General features: G+C 43.7%; 1 protein-coding gene across 1 annotated transcript in view; it reads right to left on the bottom strand.

Moving 5' to 3' along the window:
• ABCA5 (ATP binding cassette subfamily A member 5) overlaps positions 1-13785 on the bottom strand; it is a 32429-nt gene that overhangs the window by 2592 nt on the left and 16052 nt on the right. Inside the window, 24 exon segments of the mRNA XM_030461859.1 lie at positions 388-443; positions 703-782; positions 1717-1866; positions 2052-2171; positions 2602-2696; positions 2781-2856; positions 3320-3495; positions 3654-3745; positions 3849-3966; positions 4042-4168; positions 4661-4752; positions 5264-5338; positions 5808-5945; positions 6185-6298; positions 7168-7338; positions 7672-7785; positions 8319-8456; positions 9343-9476; positions 10261-10389; positions 10392-10429; positions 10667-10868; positions 11535-11654; positions 13275-13414; positions 13648-13738. Coding sequence (XP_030317719.1) covers positions 388-443; positions 703-782; positions 1717-1866; positions 2052-2171; positions 2602-2696; positions 2781-2856; positions 3320-3495; positions 3654-3745; positions 3849-3966; positions 4042-4168; positions 4661-4752; positions 5264-5338; positions 5808-5945; positions 6185-6298; positions 7168-7338; positions 7672-7785; positions 8319-8456; positions 9343-9476; positions 10261-10389; positions 10392-10429; positions 10667-10868; positions 11535-11654; positions 13275-13414; positions 13648-13738 — 2786 coding nt within the window.

The following is a 13785-nucleotide window of genomic DNA, read 5'->3' as shown; positions in this document are numbered from 1 at the left end:
GCCAGAGACAGGGAGAATGTCAAGGCATCCTGGTGCTCGTAGGAATTTTCCTGGCCACAAAGAGAATTCATTCTGAAAACCTCACAAATACTGCATGGATTGCTTCAGCACTGAGTTTTTGGTATTTTTTTCCCCTCCTTGCTCCATTTCAAGGGCACACCACAAGAGAAACTGAACCAAACACATGCTGTAGGACATTTATTGTCATTAATAACTAATCCAGACTAAGCAGGAATAAGCCTCAGCTTCACCCACCTCTCAGAAGTGACCAGCAATGTCTATTTTTTGAACAAAACAGAGCAGTATTTCCACTAATTTCTCCAGTCCCTGCCATTGCTGTCTCTTGTTTTAAAAAGAAAGGAGAAAATAGGAATAAATCTGTGATACCTGTTCCAGTGTTGCCTGAGAAAAGCTGTACTCCTCAATGTTATAGGCATGTTTTACTGTGGAGAGAATGCATGAGAGAGCACGTTTAGGGACACTTCCCCATCTGACACAACTGAATTTAAAGCACTTGAAGCTGGTACAAGTGCTTACTCTTAATTTCACAGGAAACAGAATTGGGGACAGCAATAACAACAGAAAAATTCAAGTTAAAGAAGTTTGGAACAGAAATGCAGAAGTACTACCAGATGGCAAAGCTGTCAGTTTAGGGGAGACAAAATGTTTTCTGCATGTGGTGCATGGCAAGAGCTTAATTACCTTCTTCCAGCTTGGAAAAAGAATGTGAGAGTGACTGCACATCTTCTTTTGGGATTTTATATGCCAAAATAGAAGCAAAACTGGAACAAAGAAACAAAGCACGTTTAGGTTTAGGTAAAACTGCTCAAAGCAAAAATATTAATATCCAGGTGGATTTAAACTCATTTTCTGAAGGTTGCTCCAGGCCTTCTGACAGTCAGCATCATGCCAGGCAACAGGACCAATGCAGGACCCAAGTTTTATAACAAGTCTCAGAGATCCAGGTCCAGGTGCATCAGCTGAGACCCAGCAGAGACTGCTCTAGGATTTATGTGCTCTTCATTTTAGGTTCAACCATTTATCCTCTGTCTATAAACTCATAAATAAAAAAAAATCCCTGCCTGGGACTTTCAAAGTGATGAGGTTTTGCCTTTCAGGGAGAAATCACAGGATCTCTGGGGACTGTTTGGATCATTCAGTGGTTCCTGCCACCCAGATCCCAGAACAGGGAGATGCTTTAACCCATTTTTTTCTGAAAAATGAACTTTTCTCCAAGCTTCCTGAGCTGAGGATGCTCCTCACCTGATGCCTGCAGTGCCCTTTTTGGAGAGCTCATCAGTGCTCACCAAACCAGCCCCTGGAGTTCACACAACAGAACTTAAACTGCTGGGAGGAAACCCACCCAACCCACCCACCCTCAGACTTTGAAGAGCCCTCAGAAAACGTGCAAGAGTTTCTAGGAAAGGACAGCAACTCAGTGACTCATTTTTACCCCCATTTCTCAGGGATTCCAAACCAAGAAGGAAGCCACCAAGCAACAGCTAAGCAGAGTTTGCTTCCTCCACACCCAGGCTGGGCTCACAGCTTCTGCTGCTCTGCTAAACACTTCCTCTTTTTATTTTTATTTTAAGCTACGTGCAAGTACTTTTTGTCAATTTTAGGATCAGAGCATTCCCTGCTTGTTGCCAAGGAGCTGCTGAGAATCCAGGGCCTTGAATAATAACCCTGTTTTGGGGGGATTTATTGAAGTTTTACCTTTCCTGACGATTTGCATTTGGGAAGATGTGCAAAATCTGGCTCTGTAGATACTCCACCTGCTGCACGTCTGCTGCTTCTTTTAATTTCATTTCCAAGAAGTATCCTCTGCCAAACTTACTCTTCAGGTGTTGCACAGTCCCTATACACCTACCAAGAGCAGAGAAAATTCCAATTGTACCCGTTACACCACCCTCAAAAAGCAGCCTGGCTTCTAACAGCCCCTTTGAACAGTTCAATTTTTGCTCTAAGTTTAAGGTGCAAAACAAGCCCTATATTTTTAAAAAAACATATATTCTAGCCAGCAGCTGCTCTGTCCTCCCTGCCCATGGTACCTGAGCTGCCCTGACACCAGGATGGCCACACGGTCACAGACAGCATCTGCCTCCTCCATATAGTGGGTGGTCAGGATAGCTGCTCTCTCCTTATTTTTAAATGCTGCTCGGATTGCCCGCCTAGAAAACAAACAAAAAACCACAAGTAAATTAAAAACCCCTGAATAAAACATTTGGCAGGTATCAGTGAATCCTGGGGGAACAGACAAAGAGGACTGGGATGCTCAAACATTGCTTTATGGGCCAGTACTAATCCCACAGCAACAAGTATCACCTGTGTTTTTCCAGAAAGATGACTCAACTCTCATATTTTTTATATTTTAAGATTTGATTTTAAAGTTTTTAATCTCCACTCAATTCTGGGTAAGACCAGAGGTGAGATGCACCATCCAGAGGTGAGATGCAGCCAGCCCTGAGGCAGCACCGATTCCCTTCCTATGGCTCTCCCTAGTGTTAACAGGGATAATGCACACATCAAATGGGAAAAAAAAAACCCCAAAAACCCACAGAGAAAGAAACTGAGGGCAGACACAGCCCTGGTGGCACTCACCACATGTGCTGCTTGGCTTTTGGATCCATCCCAGTGGAGGGCTCATCCAGGAGGGTGACCCGGGGGTTGCCCAGCATGCTGAGGGCGAAGCAGAGCTGGGAGGGAGGGAAAGGGAAAGGGTGAGGATGTGATGGGTGCTGGAGACACCCAAGCAGGAGCCTCCCAAAGCTCCCCTGTACCTTGCGTTTCAGCCCCACACCCAGTTTCTTGGTTGTCTTCTGCAGGTGGTCTTTAAAATCCAGGGCACTCGCGACGCTGCAGAAGAAGGAGGATGGGGTGTGAAAAGGTGGGAGCTGCTCCCACACCATGGCATGCAAAAGAACAGCTCACTTAAAGAATTATGGTACAAGAAAATGTATATGAAGTGTGAAAAAAACAGAGCAAAAAGCAGGACAGGAGCCAGGGGCTTCCAGAGAAAACCCACTTGCCCCCCATCAGCCCAGTGCTGACAACTTAGAAGCAGCTCCAAGCCCTGGGCTCCCATCCCTGCAGTTTGTGAAGTGCTAAACCATGCCCTTTTCAGAACTTAAAAATTATAATACTAGTTGAATTCTGTGTGGCTGAGTTTGTATCTCCTAACCTACAAATTCACACTTAAAGAATTTCCTGAGATTTGATCAGACTCGAGGAAAAAAGAAAAAAAAAAGATTACATTTAATAGAAAAAACTATTAAGAAAAATAACTGATTTTTAAATGTTTCTATAATAAACTCCTCACCGCTTTATGACTTCCTTAATATCAGATTGACTCATCCCTTTGATAGCTCCATAAATTTCAAAGTGTTCCTGCAATGTGATATCTGGCCAAAGTGGATTAGTTTGAGGACAGTATCCCACAAACTTCACTGAGTCATCTTCACTGCTCAGGCCAAAAGAAGCATCTCCTATCAGAACCTGGGAGGCAAACAGAGAGACCTTGCTCAATAATACTCTAAATTTCAGAACTGTTCCTGTAAAGCTTTAGCAAAACCCACTTGGGAATACTTGCAGCAATAAATCAGAAATATTCAAGACAGATTAATTTTCTTCTTAGTTTGCAGCACAAGCTGTACCTGCCCACTGGTTGGCTCAACCTCTCCAACAAGCATGTTAATTAATGTGCTTTTCCCAGCTCCATTGGGCCCCAACAAACCCAGTATTTCTCCTGCAGAAAGGATGACACAAAGACATTCCCCTTAAGGTCAGACAAACGGATGCAAGAGGATTTCAGTAAACGAGAGGCTAACAGCAAGTCACTGAGCTCCAACCTTTTTTTACACAGAGAGAAACGTGTTTGGTTGCCACTTTCTTGATTTTTCTCCCCAGAAGAAACTCCTTTCTTTCATCAAATTCCTTGTGCAAGCTGTTGACCAGGATGGCTGGCACCTAGGAGAGGAGAGAGAAGTGGCTGCAGATCCCAGCAGCTGTGGGGAACACCTGGAGCTGGGATTTGGGCATTACCTCCTCACTTTTGGGGCCACTCAGGATTTCCTGGACTCGCAGCCTCTCTGCCTTCACATCTTCATCTTCGTTCTCATCACGTGGGTGGTCTGGGAACTTCCAGGTTCTGGCTTTTGTAAAACATTTTCTAAGGGGAAGAACACAACGTGATGCTTCAGCTTGGGGTTCAGCTGAGATTCACTCCCTGCTTTGATGCAGAAAGTGGTTTGTGTTTGCCAGTCCCAGGAGTAAATCATTTTATGCAGCACCAGCCCCAGAAGAGTACAAAGAGCTGTCAAACTATTCCAGTTATGTCACCTTTACACTCAGCTGTCTGGTGCCTCTGTTACTATTCTTATACAGAGAATATCCCTACCAAATTCATTATTTCACAGGGATAGAACTTAAAAGGAGGTAAAAAGCCTACTTATGCATTTTATTTCCTGAATTTCAGGTAAGCAAAGTTAAGAAAAAAAAAAATCCTTGAGTCATCTGGGATGGGATATAACTGCAGATATTTCATTTTCTGCAATATCCCCCATTGCTACACACTGCATACTCCAGTCTCTCCACCCCATCACTCCTAAAACCAGCTTCTTTGGACTATTTCTTTGCAAATGTCTGTTCAACAGAGACATACCTGAAGAACAGATCTTCTCTAACTGTCCTCCCTCCATTCTTCAGCTCAAAGTATCGCAGGAGGTAGAGCCACAAAACACACTGCAAATAGGGCTAAAAATACACAGACACAGATTACTGGTGATCCTAAAGGTGATCCTACCAATGCAATGAGTGACAAGAAGCACCAGCTCTGCCCCATCACTGCTATTTCCAAGAAAATGAAATGTATCAAGAGATGCTGCTCAGTGAGTCCATCAAGGATGCACAGCCTGAGTCTATTTAGATTTAACAGCAAATATTTGGGTTTTGGAGAGTAAAAACACTGTCCCACTATTCCCTGCTCTGGAGTTCTACCAGCACAGGCTCCCATAATGATGAGGATTAATGCCAGCACCATTAATGAGACTCCTGAGACAGCAGATGTTGAGCTGGTAGGCACAGCAGCTTTTCTTGATCCTCTCTGTGCTGCAACAGGTTGCAAAGCTGCAGGCTCCAGCACTGCTCAGCATCACCTCAGACCTTTATTAATATAAAGATGCCTGAAGAGAAGGAAGGGGTCTCCCTGCAGGAGCTGGCAATTCCCTACAGCAAATCTGGCAGGTAATCAAACCATGCTGCTTACAGCTATGACTGCTACCAGGAGCCGGTCCCACGGGTCGTAGTATCCCCCACTCTTCCTCTTGCCTTTCCAGGAGACCTAAGCATGCAAGAAAAAAACCTTCAGGTAACCAAGCACTTACCAGAGACTGCATATTCTACGCTGCACTTAAATCTCAAGACATTTAAATCATGTTGCTCAAGCCCTTGCTGAGCTCAGCACAGCCCCTGCTTGCACGAGTCCGATGCAAATCAATCTCTATCAAAAGCCTCTGGGGCTGCTCCCAGTTTAAAGCCTCTGACTCCCAGTTAACCCAGCTCCCACCACTGTGTTCACCCAGTTCACACCATTTTCCTTCGGTTATTTACCAGCAGATTTGCTTCTTTCCTCCTTTTACAACTGCAATATTCTCCTGACAGGCAAAAAGATGACTTTTCCCCAGCAGTTGCTGTCCTTCAGGTGTTCTATAGCTACAGGGGACATCACACCCCTAAAACATTAAAGACACCCACCCAACCCCAGCCACCACCCACAAGCACTGTACAGAGGATTTCTTGTCTCCTCTTACCTTTATAAAGCAAATCAAACAGCCAATAAGGGGATAAATAGGAATGAGGATGGAGAAGACATAATGCAGGATGGTTGTTACCAGGTAGAAGTCCAGAAAAAAGGCCACTTCAGTGACAACTGTACAGAGCAAGGCTGTCTGTGTAAAAGACAAAGAAAATAACCCATTTTCATTCAGTTCAGATTAAGCTCTCTAGTACGAGGAACCTTTTTTTCAAGCTTTTCTCATTTAGGATAAAGCAGTGACAAAGAGACGTTGGGAATGTTTCCAATTTCTTGTGCCTTAAAGATACATAAATAAATAGCAGATTATAGATAGATAAATAAAATAAGTGGAAGGCTGTGGTGGGTAACTGAGCCCCAGATGAAGGTACTCACCACTGAGAATATAAATGACCAAAATTCTTTTGTATTCTGGACTTTCTTAAAGGTGAAGGAGACCACGTAAGTGAAGAGCACAACAGAAGGGACGTAACCAATCAGGCAAAAAATCTGCAGAGACAGAAAAGGTTTCTCAGGAAAGGTACAGAGAGAGCCCAGGTCTGAATTTTGTGTGGAGGTATCAGCTGGAATTATTTGAGGGTGCTACATAAGTCAAAATTCATTTCTGTCACTTCATTTGATAATAGTAGATGGCACCAAGGTGGCAAAATGTAAGAAAAAAAAAAATACATGACAGGCAGGAACCTCACTCAGGTTTTTTCCATTTTATTTAATAAACAGAGGCTCCCATAAATGTTGACCTGAAGATTTTGACAATTGTTAGGAATTCCACCCATCAGCCTTACCATTTTTCCCCCAAATTAAAACAAGGGTAGATGCACTGGTGGAAAACCAGCCCTGCAGCACAATGGCCATAACCCAAACCTGATTAACTTGGAGCTTCTGGGAAAGCAGCTAGGAAAATCTGATTTTTCTCTGTTACAGCCAATATCTCAGGGAAGCCCACTCTGAATAGAAAAGACATAAGGACTTGTAGTCTCTTCAATTTAAACATATGCTGCAATTCATTGCACAGCTGGTCTGTGTTCAAAATCACTGTAACCTCATCAGCTGCACAAGGAAAAATTATCCAGGACTGAGCAAGCAGGGAAAAGAAGAATGGAGCATCACATTGGCAACCCCTGGGATTTCAAAGCTCCATTTCATTCCAGTTCTAAATGAAACTCCAAAATATTAAACATTTTTCCCAACAAGCAGTAGCACTGATTTGCCTTTGCCTGGTGCCTCTGTGCCAGCAGCCTGAATGAGGCATTTTCCCTGGCTATCCCTTGGGGAAAAAAACTTGCTGCACCATCTAATAAAAAGAACCCCTCGTGGCAAATAACATCCCCAGGCTCTGGCAGCTCCACCACACTCACCACAGCAACAAACTTGACCACATAGAAGTAAACACCATAGTGGAAGGCAAAGAGGCTGCCAATCATCAGGACAAGGATGGAATAAAAGAGGGGGAGGTCAATGGCAGCCTGACCCATCCAGTAAGCAGAGGGATAAAGCCCTGCAATCTTCAGCTGTGTGTATGCTTTGATCTGCAACAGAAAAAGAGAAGGCAGTACTAATTAAATGTTAATTTAAATTAAGATGATGCTCAACTGCCTTGGTTTGCGAGTGGGATCTTTTTTTTCCTTCAATCACTTTTGTGCCTCACCCAGTTATTATTATTTTAGCTGCCAAAGAAGCAAAAAGCATTTCCACAAAAGGAAAAGGGCTTTTCCCAAATCTCCTCTACCCAAGGCATCAAAAAGCAGTCACATCCATGCTGCCTCTCAGGGCAAAAGATGTTATTTAAAACATCCCTGAGTTTTTTTCCCAAAATCCCAAGGTTTTTTTTACAGTCTGTGAACCCACAGCTGGGAGTTTACCTTATGGTTTTCTGCATTGTCCATGGCAAAATAGGGTGGCATCCCAGTAATAATGATTCCCAGTAACACAGCTTCAAAATAGATCTCTAGTCTGAAAATTGTGTCTGGGAGATTCTGAAAGAGAAATCACATTTCTGCAATACTAGGAAAAAAAAAAAGACATTTAGAATGTAAATGCTAAAACATCTTGGTTCAAGATCACCTAAGCCACAGCATGAAGAAACAGACCTAATTTTGGGGCTATTTATTTATAAGAGCATCTAATAAACTCCCAGAGGACTGAAGGCTTGCAGCAGGTCCTTTCCTCAACGCCCTCCAGAACTGCAGGGAACCCACAACAAACCCCTAACAACTTCCCCACAGGACATCCAAACCCCTTGCTCCTCCACTTGCACAAGCTGCAGCCCCAAATCCCAACACCTTTTAAATCCTCTTCAATCCTGTCCCAGATCACCAAGGAATTATTGAAGACTTTGGGTACCACTGTCCAACCCTTCCCAAAGGTGCTGCAAACAGTCCCAATCAGCTCCTCTCTTGATTTTTGGTGTGTTTTTTACACTCTTCCTTTCCCCCTCAGGGATGTTGCCCCTATACCCTGTGCTTAAGGGTGTTTTTTGCCCCTCCAGCACCCAATGGGTGCTGCTCACCTGAATGAAGGGGTTGCTCCAGATCTGAATGCTCTCTGTCACATTTAAGTTGTGCAGCAGCAAATTGCTGACAATATTCATCAGCACTGGCAGGGAATGCACCATGGTGCTGTTGAATATGATGGTGAAAACATAGTTCTGGAAAGGAAAAAAGAGTTTGCTAGGTTAATTCCCCTGCTCAAAGGGCAATACCCCAGGAGGGAGCTTCGATGGGTTTAATTGCACCTGGGAAAAATGGAGCAGGCTTTGTAAGGAAGCTCAGGGTGGTTGTAAGATGTAACCTAGTCCAGGAAAACAGATGTGTTTGTAAAGGCCAAATGATTTGGAATAAATTCCCAGTTTTATGCAACTGGGACACTATGACAAATGATGCTGCAGACAGTGAGAGTCTGAGAAATGAAACACACAGCACCCTGCACTCGGATGCTCCCCCTTAATGCACTTAATAACCAGACAGGCAGAAATTCACATTAGCCAAGGGCTGTGCTGCCACACTCTCATTAATAGTTTGCCATGAATAAAAATGGGAACAAGAGACAGAGCTGGCATCTGGCACAGCAGTTCCTTTGCTGGAGACTAAATACAAGCCCAGTGCTGAATTCTTTCTGACATTCCTTCAGTGACCATACTGAAATCAACACTTAAAAGCCAAAAACCTCATTTTTCTTTACACATGAGAGCACCATGGAATTATACTTCTGTCAGACTGTATAATTCTGCCAGCACAAGTACAACAAAAATCAATCCCTATGCCTGCTCTTCTCTGAAGTAAAATACTTCTCTTGGCATTTTGTGTCCTTGTGGGGAGGGAAGGGGGATGGAAGTTTGATTACCCCACCATAATTATAATTATTGAAGAACATTTCTTTTGATAATATCACCACTCTGTTAACACAGACTTCTTGTATAAGCAATATTATGTGATTATTTGGTTATCTGACACAACACAGGCCCTGCAGGCAAGTGGGAAACAAACCCCCTGTCTGCTCTGTGGGATGTGACCCAGCCCCTCTGCCCATCTTACCTGTCTGGATTCGAGGTCAAACACGTTCAAAGCTGCACTGTGAGGGGCAACTGAGACATAGTCACTGTCATTGAACATCTCCAGGAGTATGTTCATGTTCCCCAGAGAGTGGACAATGTCACTGATGTCAGATTCTGGTGTAAGAGAGAGAGAAAACACCACAGTTCATCACCTGTGTGGAGTCTTGTGCACAACATTACTGATGCATTTCCCCCCTCTGATGAAGGATGACTGCTTCCTTACAGATGACAACTAAAAAGAGTTCTCTTGTTGAAAACAGCAACAGGAACATTTTTTATTTCAGCTTCCCACTCAACAGCCACTGAAGCATCCAAAAAAAAAAAGTGTTGGTGATCTTCTCCAATTAATTTACCCAAATCAAACGCAGCAGTGAGGAAGCAGAGCTGACAAAGAGCATTATCAGGATACTCAGAGTTTCAATTGAGCAGAGAATTAGCCAAGAGACCAGGAAACCAAAGACACTGACACAGAGACCAGAAAAATTAAGTTGTATTAAAGCAAAATTTCCTGATAGCTCAGGCAGATGCTTGTTTCTATTGCTCAGTTGCTGCTCTGCACTTTGAAAACATCCCAAGTGGAAGCAAAAAGGAATTTTCTGCAGCAGGATTTTAATGTTGATGTATTCAAGTGTCTCTCTGGTTGGCTCCTTAACCAGGGTCACCTTAGGCATGGCAAGCACCAGACATGGGATGAAAACAAAGATCTGTGAACCAAACCCTAGGGCATGAAGAATACTCATGTTCTACCATCTCTGGGTTCTTGGAAACTCTTCATTTGGCTTAATTTCAAGGAAAAAATCCCAAAGCAGCACACAGCACTTTCCCCACCACGTGGAAAATTAGGATTAAAGAGAGAGGAACCAAGATCTGTCCTCGTGGAGCAGCTTTGCTCTCCTACCTGTGGAATTCTGCAGCAGGAGACGACTCCTGTACTTGTGATAATCCTCCCCAGGCTTCAGCAAGTACAGATCTGGGGAGAGTTTGATAGCAGCTACAGAAGTTTTGATGATGTGGTGTATGAAAAACAATAAATCTGAACTACAAGATAGATCAGAAAAAGCAACAACCTGAAAGAAAGAAAAGTTTTGGGTTTATTAACATTCAGCAAAAGCCAAGCCATTTTATTAAAACAACATCTCCCTTGCCCCCCCCAAAACAAACTTGTCTTCAACAGCAATACTTGGAATTGTTCAAATGTAACTATGGGGGGAAAAAAAAATTAATTGCTTAATTGAACCACTCTGGGATCACTCAAAAGAGGTTTAGAGAATTTTGCATAGCAGTGAGAAGTCCCCAATACTCACATAACTCTCACACACTTATTTTCCCTCTTGAGGCTCAGGAAATGAACTTTTGCTATGGTGGCAACCTGCTTTTTCCAGAGGGCTGCACTGCTCATTGCTGATGCCTTTGTTTCTGAGAGCATCAGGAGGCTCTGCTCCATGTCATCCAGGGATTTGGTGTCCATTTCATCCTGCACTTGCTGGGCATTGAACACACTGTAATCTGAAAACAGAAATAACAAAACTCTACAGATGGGATGCTCTGCCAGAGACCCTTGAAAAAGCAGCATAGTTTACTAGGCTGTATCACAAAGAATAAAATTAATATTGCTTAGATCATTTCAAGTTGACTCCAGCAGAACTGATTAATGCTGGAGTTATATTAAGTGCCATTTTCCTTTGAACTGGAAGTTAATTTAAAGGAGAGGAAGACACCCAAGCACAGCTATTTCAGCCTTAAGTGCAGGCTATGAATATTAGTGCTCACACAGAAGGCTGGAAATAAATTTTACACTGTGCATTTACAGTTTCTTGGAAGTAATTTCCATTAGAGAAACAATGCACATTTTAAAAAGCTGGCTATAAAAAATGCAACTCTAAAGCAGAGACATCTGATGTAAGTGGACTGGGTGGGAAGATAATTACTGCAGAGACAGCCAGTAAAAAGCTTTTCCTCTGGATCCTCCCAGCATCACTCCCCACCCAACTTGCTGCTTTTGTGTGTTTTTGATGTGAAATATTTCCAAAATCTGGAGTGCTGTGAGACCAAAGGAGTCCTGAGAGTCCTCTGCAGCAGGACTTTGCCTCCTTAGCAAGATGCCTCCTGGTCTGGACAATTTTACACTAATTAAGACTAAATTAAATATGAGGGAAGCCAGGATCATCCCACCTGCTTGATCAATCTCTGCCTCAACTTCCAGCTTCAGGTAAACATCCTCCAGGGTTGTCATGGAAACGCCATAGGTGATAACACCCAGATGGGAATGAGTGTCCAGGTCAGAAAACAAGCCTGAGGGACAGAAGGGAAACCACTGATTGCTCAGGAACAGAACTACATCATCTTACAAAATGATCTTCAAGCCCAACAGGGGCATCCCTAAAGCTTTCTGCATGGTAGAGAAAATCAGGGGTTAATTTGGTTGCTTCGCTCCAACAAGGAGTCATGGCTTGAGAACCAAGGTTGGGATAAACTCCTTTAAGCAAAAAACATCCAACCTCTGTGATCAGGAATGGGATATGGGGCATTGTTTTCCCAAGCTGAAGGGTTTATGAAAAGCACCTCACCATCCTGAAGCTCCTGGGCTCAGAGCTGTCTCTTGCCTGGCTGTGAGAACCCCTTTGCTGAAAACACCTCATGCAGGTGCAATGGGACAAATCATCCTTTCTAGATCCAGGCACAAAGATTTTCCAAATAAAACCACTGAGTAATTCTTTATATGTATAAATACCCAGATCTCTAAAGCCAGCTTAACTGGGCAGGAGATCCTGGATGGTGTGTGCAGCTTGAAGGTCAAAATGATGCTTAGTGTGAGAGCTATTGGGCTCCTGCCAGTTCTGTGCAGTGAAGGACTTGACAAAATGAGAGCTTCAGAGCCAAGGTCATCTTGAAAGGAAATGCAAAAGCATAAAATGGGAAAAGCAGCTGGATCCCCAGCAATATTCATCCCATCTCCATGATTTCTTCTGCCCTGGTAATTAAGACATGTTCCTAACCTCAGCTCCTCCTTAAAATCATTTGAGGGAATTGATTCAGTCTTGCATAAAGGTGCCTGGTTTCCCAAAGTACCCACACTGGCTGCTGAAGGTAAAGCTAATAAATTATTAACTGGTTAAATGCAAGGAGGAAAAAAGCATTTCTGAAACCCCAGCTGTATTCACATCAGTATTGATTCTCTCTTGGCTTGCCACAGAGGGCAGAGGACAGGCTGGTTTGGGCTATTTTCTCCTGGGAGATGAAAAAGAGGCCCCAGGCAGGACTGAGCAGATAATTGCTGCCATCTAGTGAGAGCATCATCTGCTCCTCACCAGGGAACTGCCACAACCATCTCTGCACCTCCTCAAGTGGGATTTATTTCTGGAGGATTTGGGGCTTTCTGGCTTCCCACTGGAGGCCAGCCCTGCTCACCAAAATGCTGTGCAGGATGGTGATGCTTCTCAAGGACAAAGGGGATTCTTGGAAAAAAAAAAAATTCCCTTCATCTTTCTGCTATGATCATCTCCCCAGCATTTGCTGAAGGGGATCCAGGTCCCTCCTAGCATAGCACAACCCCCATGGAGGAGGTGATGAGCTCCTAACTCACCAAGGAAAGACCTTGCTGACTGATCACCAACCAAATCTTAATGATCTTAGATGTCTTTTCCAACCAAAACTATTCCATGAAATCATAGCCAAACACTGAATATTTACTTAGGAAAAAAAGTAAGCATGGAGAACGTGAACATCTATTATTCAGTTTTGGGTTATCCTCTTAGATCCAGTTGGGTAAAACCACCACAATTTGGGGGAGAAAAAAAAAAAGCCAATAAAAGCAGAAGTGAGAATTTCACAGGAGCTGCAGGCTCTGGTTCTGCTCGACGGATTTCTCCCCTGTGGCTTCCCAGCCCTGCAGCACATCCAAAGCCTCCATACCTGCAAACTTGTCCATGTCCCTGAGGGGCAGGGTGTAGACGAGCTGCTCGTGGTTCTCCTGGATGAGGCTGGCAGCAGGAATGTGCTGACGGATCAGGGAGGTCGTGGCCTCTGTGTTGCAGTAGGCATCGATGTGCATGCTGAGAAAAGGCAGAGGGAAGCAGGGTTTAGCAGGGTTTTTCAGGCTGGTTTTTCTCTTCATGCCTACATCACAAGCAGCAGCTGAGCAGAGCAGCAAAACCTCAGTGCAAAGCTCCTAAAGGGATCTTTTTTTGGGGGGTGGGAAGTGCTATCTTAGGGTTTTGAAACAGGAAAGAAAAGCACCAAAGAAAAGATGCCCAATGCCATGGAACAGGGAACCCACAGAGAGTACCTCAAGCGGTAGCCAATCCCCCACTTGCTCTTCAGAAAGAGAGAGGATCCCAGGCATTTTAACATCCCTTGGGAAATCACAGCTTTACGATCTGGAAACAAATGGAAAATTCAATTAAAAAAAAAATGAAATAAAAAA

The sequence above is a fragment of the Calypte anna genome, chromosome 18 (assembly GCF_003957555.1).
Source record: "Calypte anna isolate BGI_N300 chromosome 18, bCalAnn1_v1.p, whole genome shotgun sequence".
NCBI lineage: Eukaryota > Metazoa > Chordata > Aves > Apodiformes > Trochilidae > Calypte > Calypte anna.
Note: the sequence above shows the minus strand (reverse complement) of the source record. Positions and strands in the feature narration are given on the sequence as shown.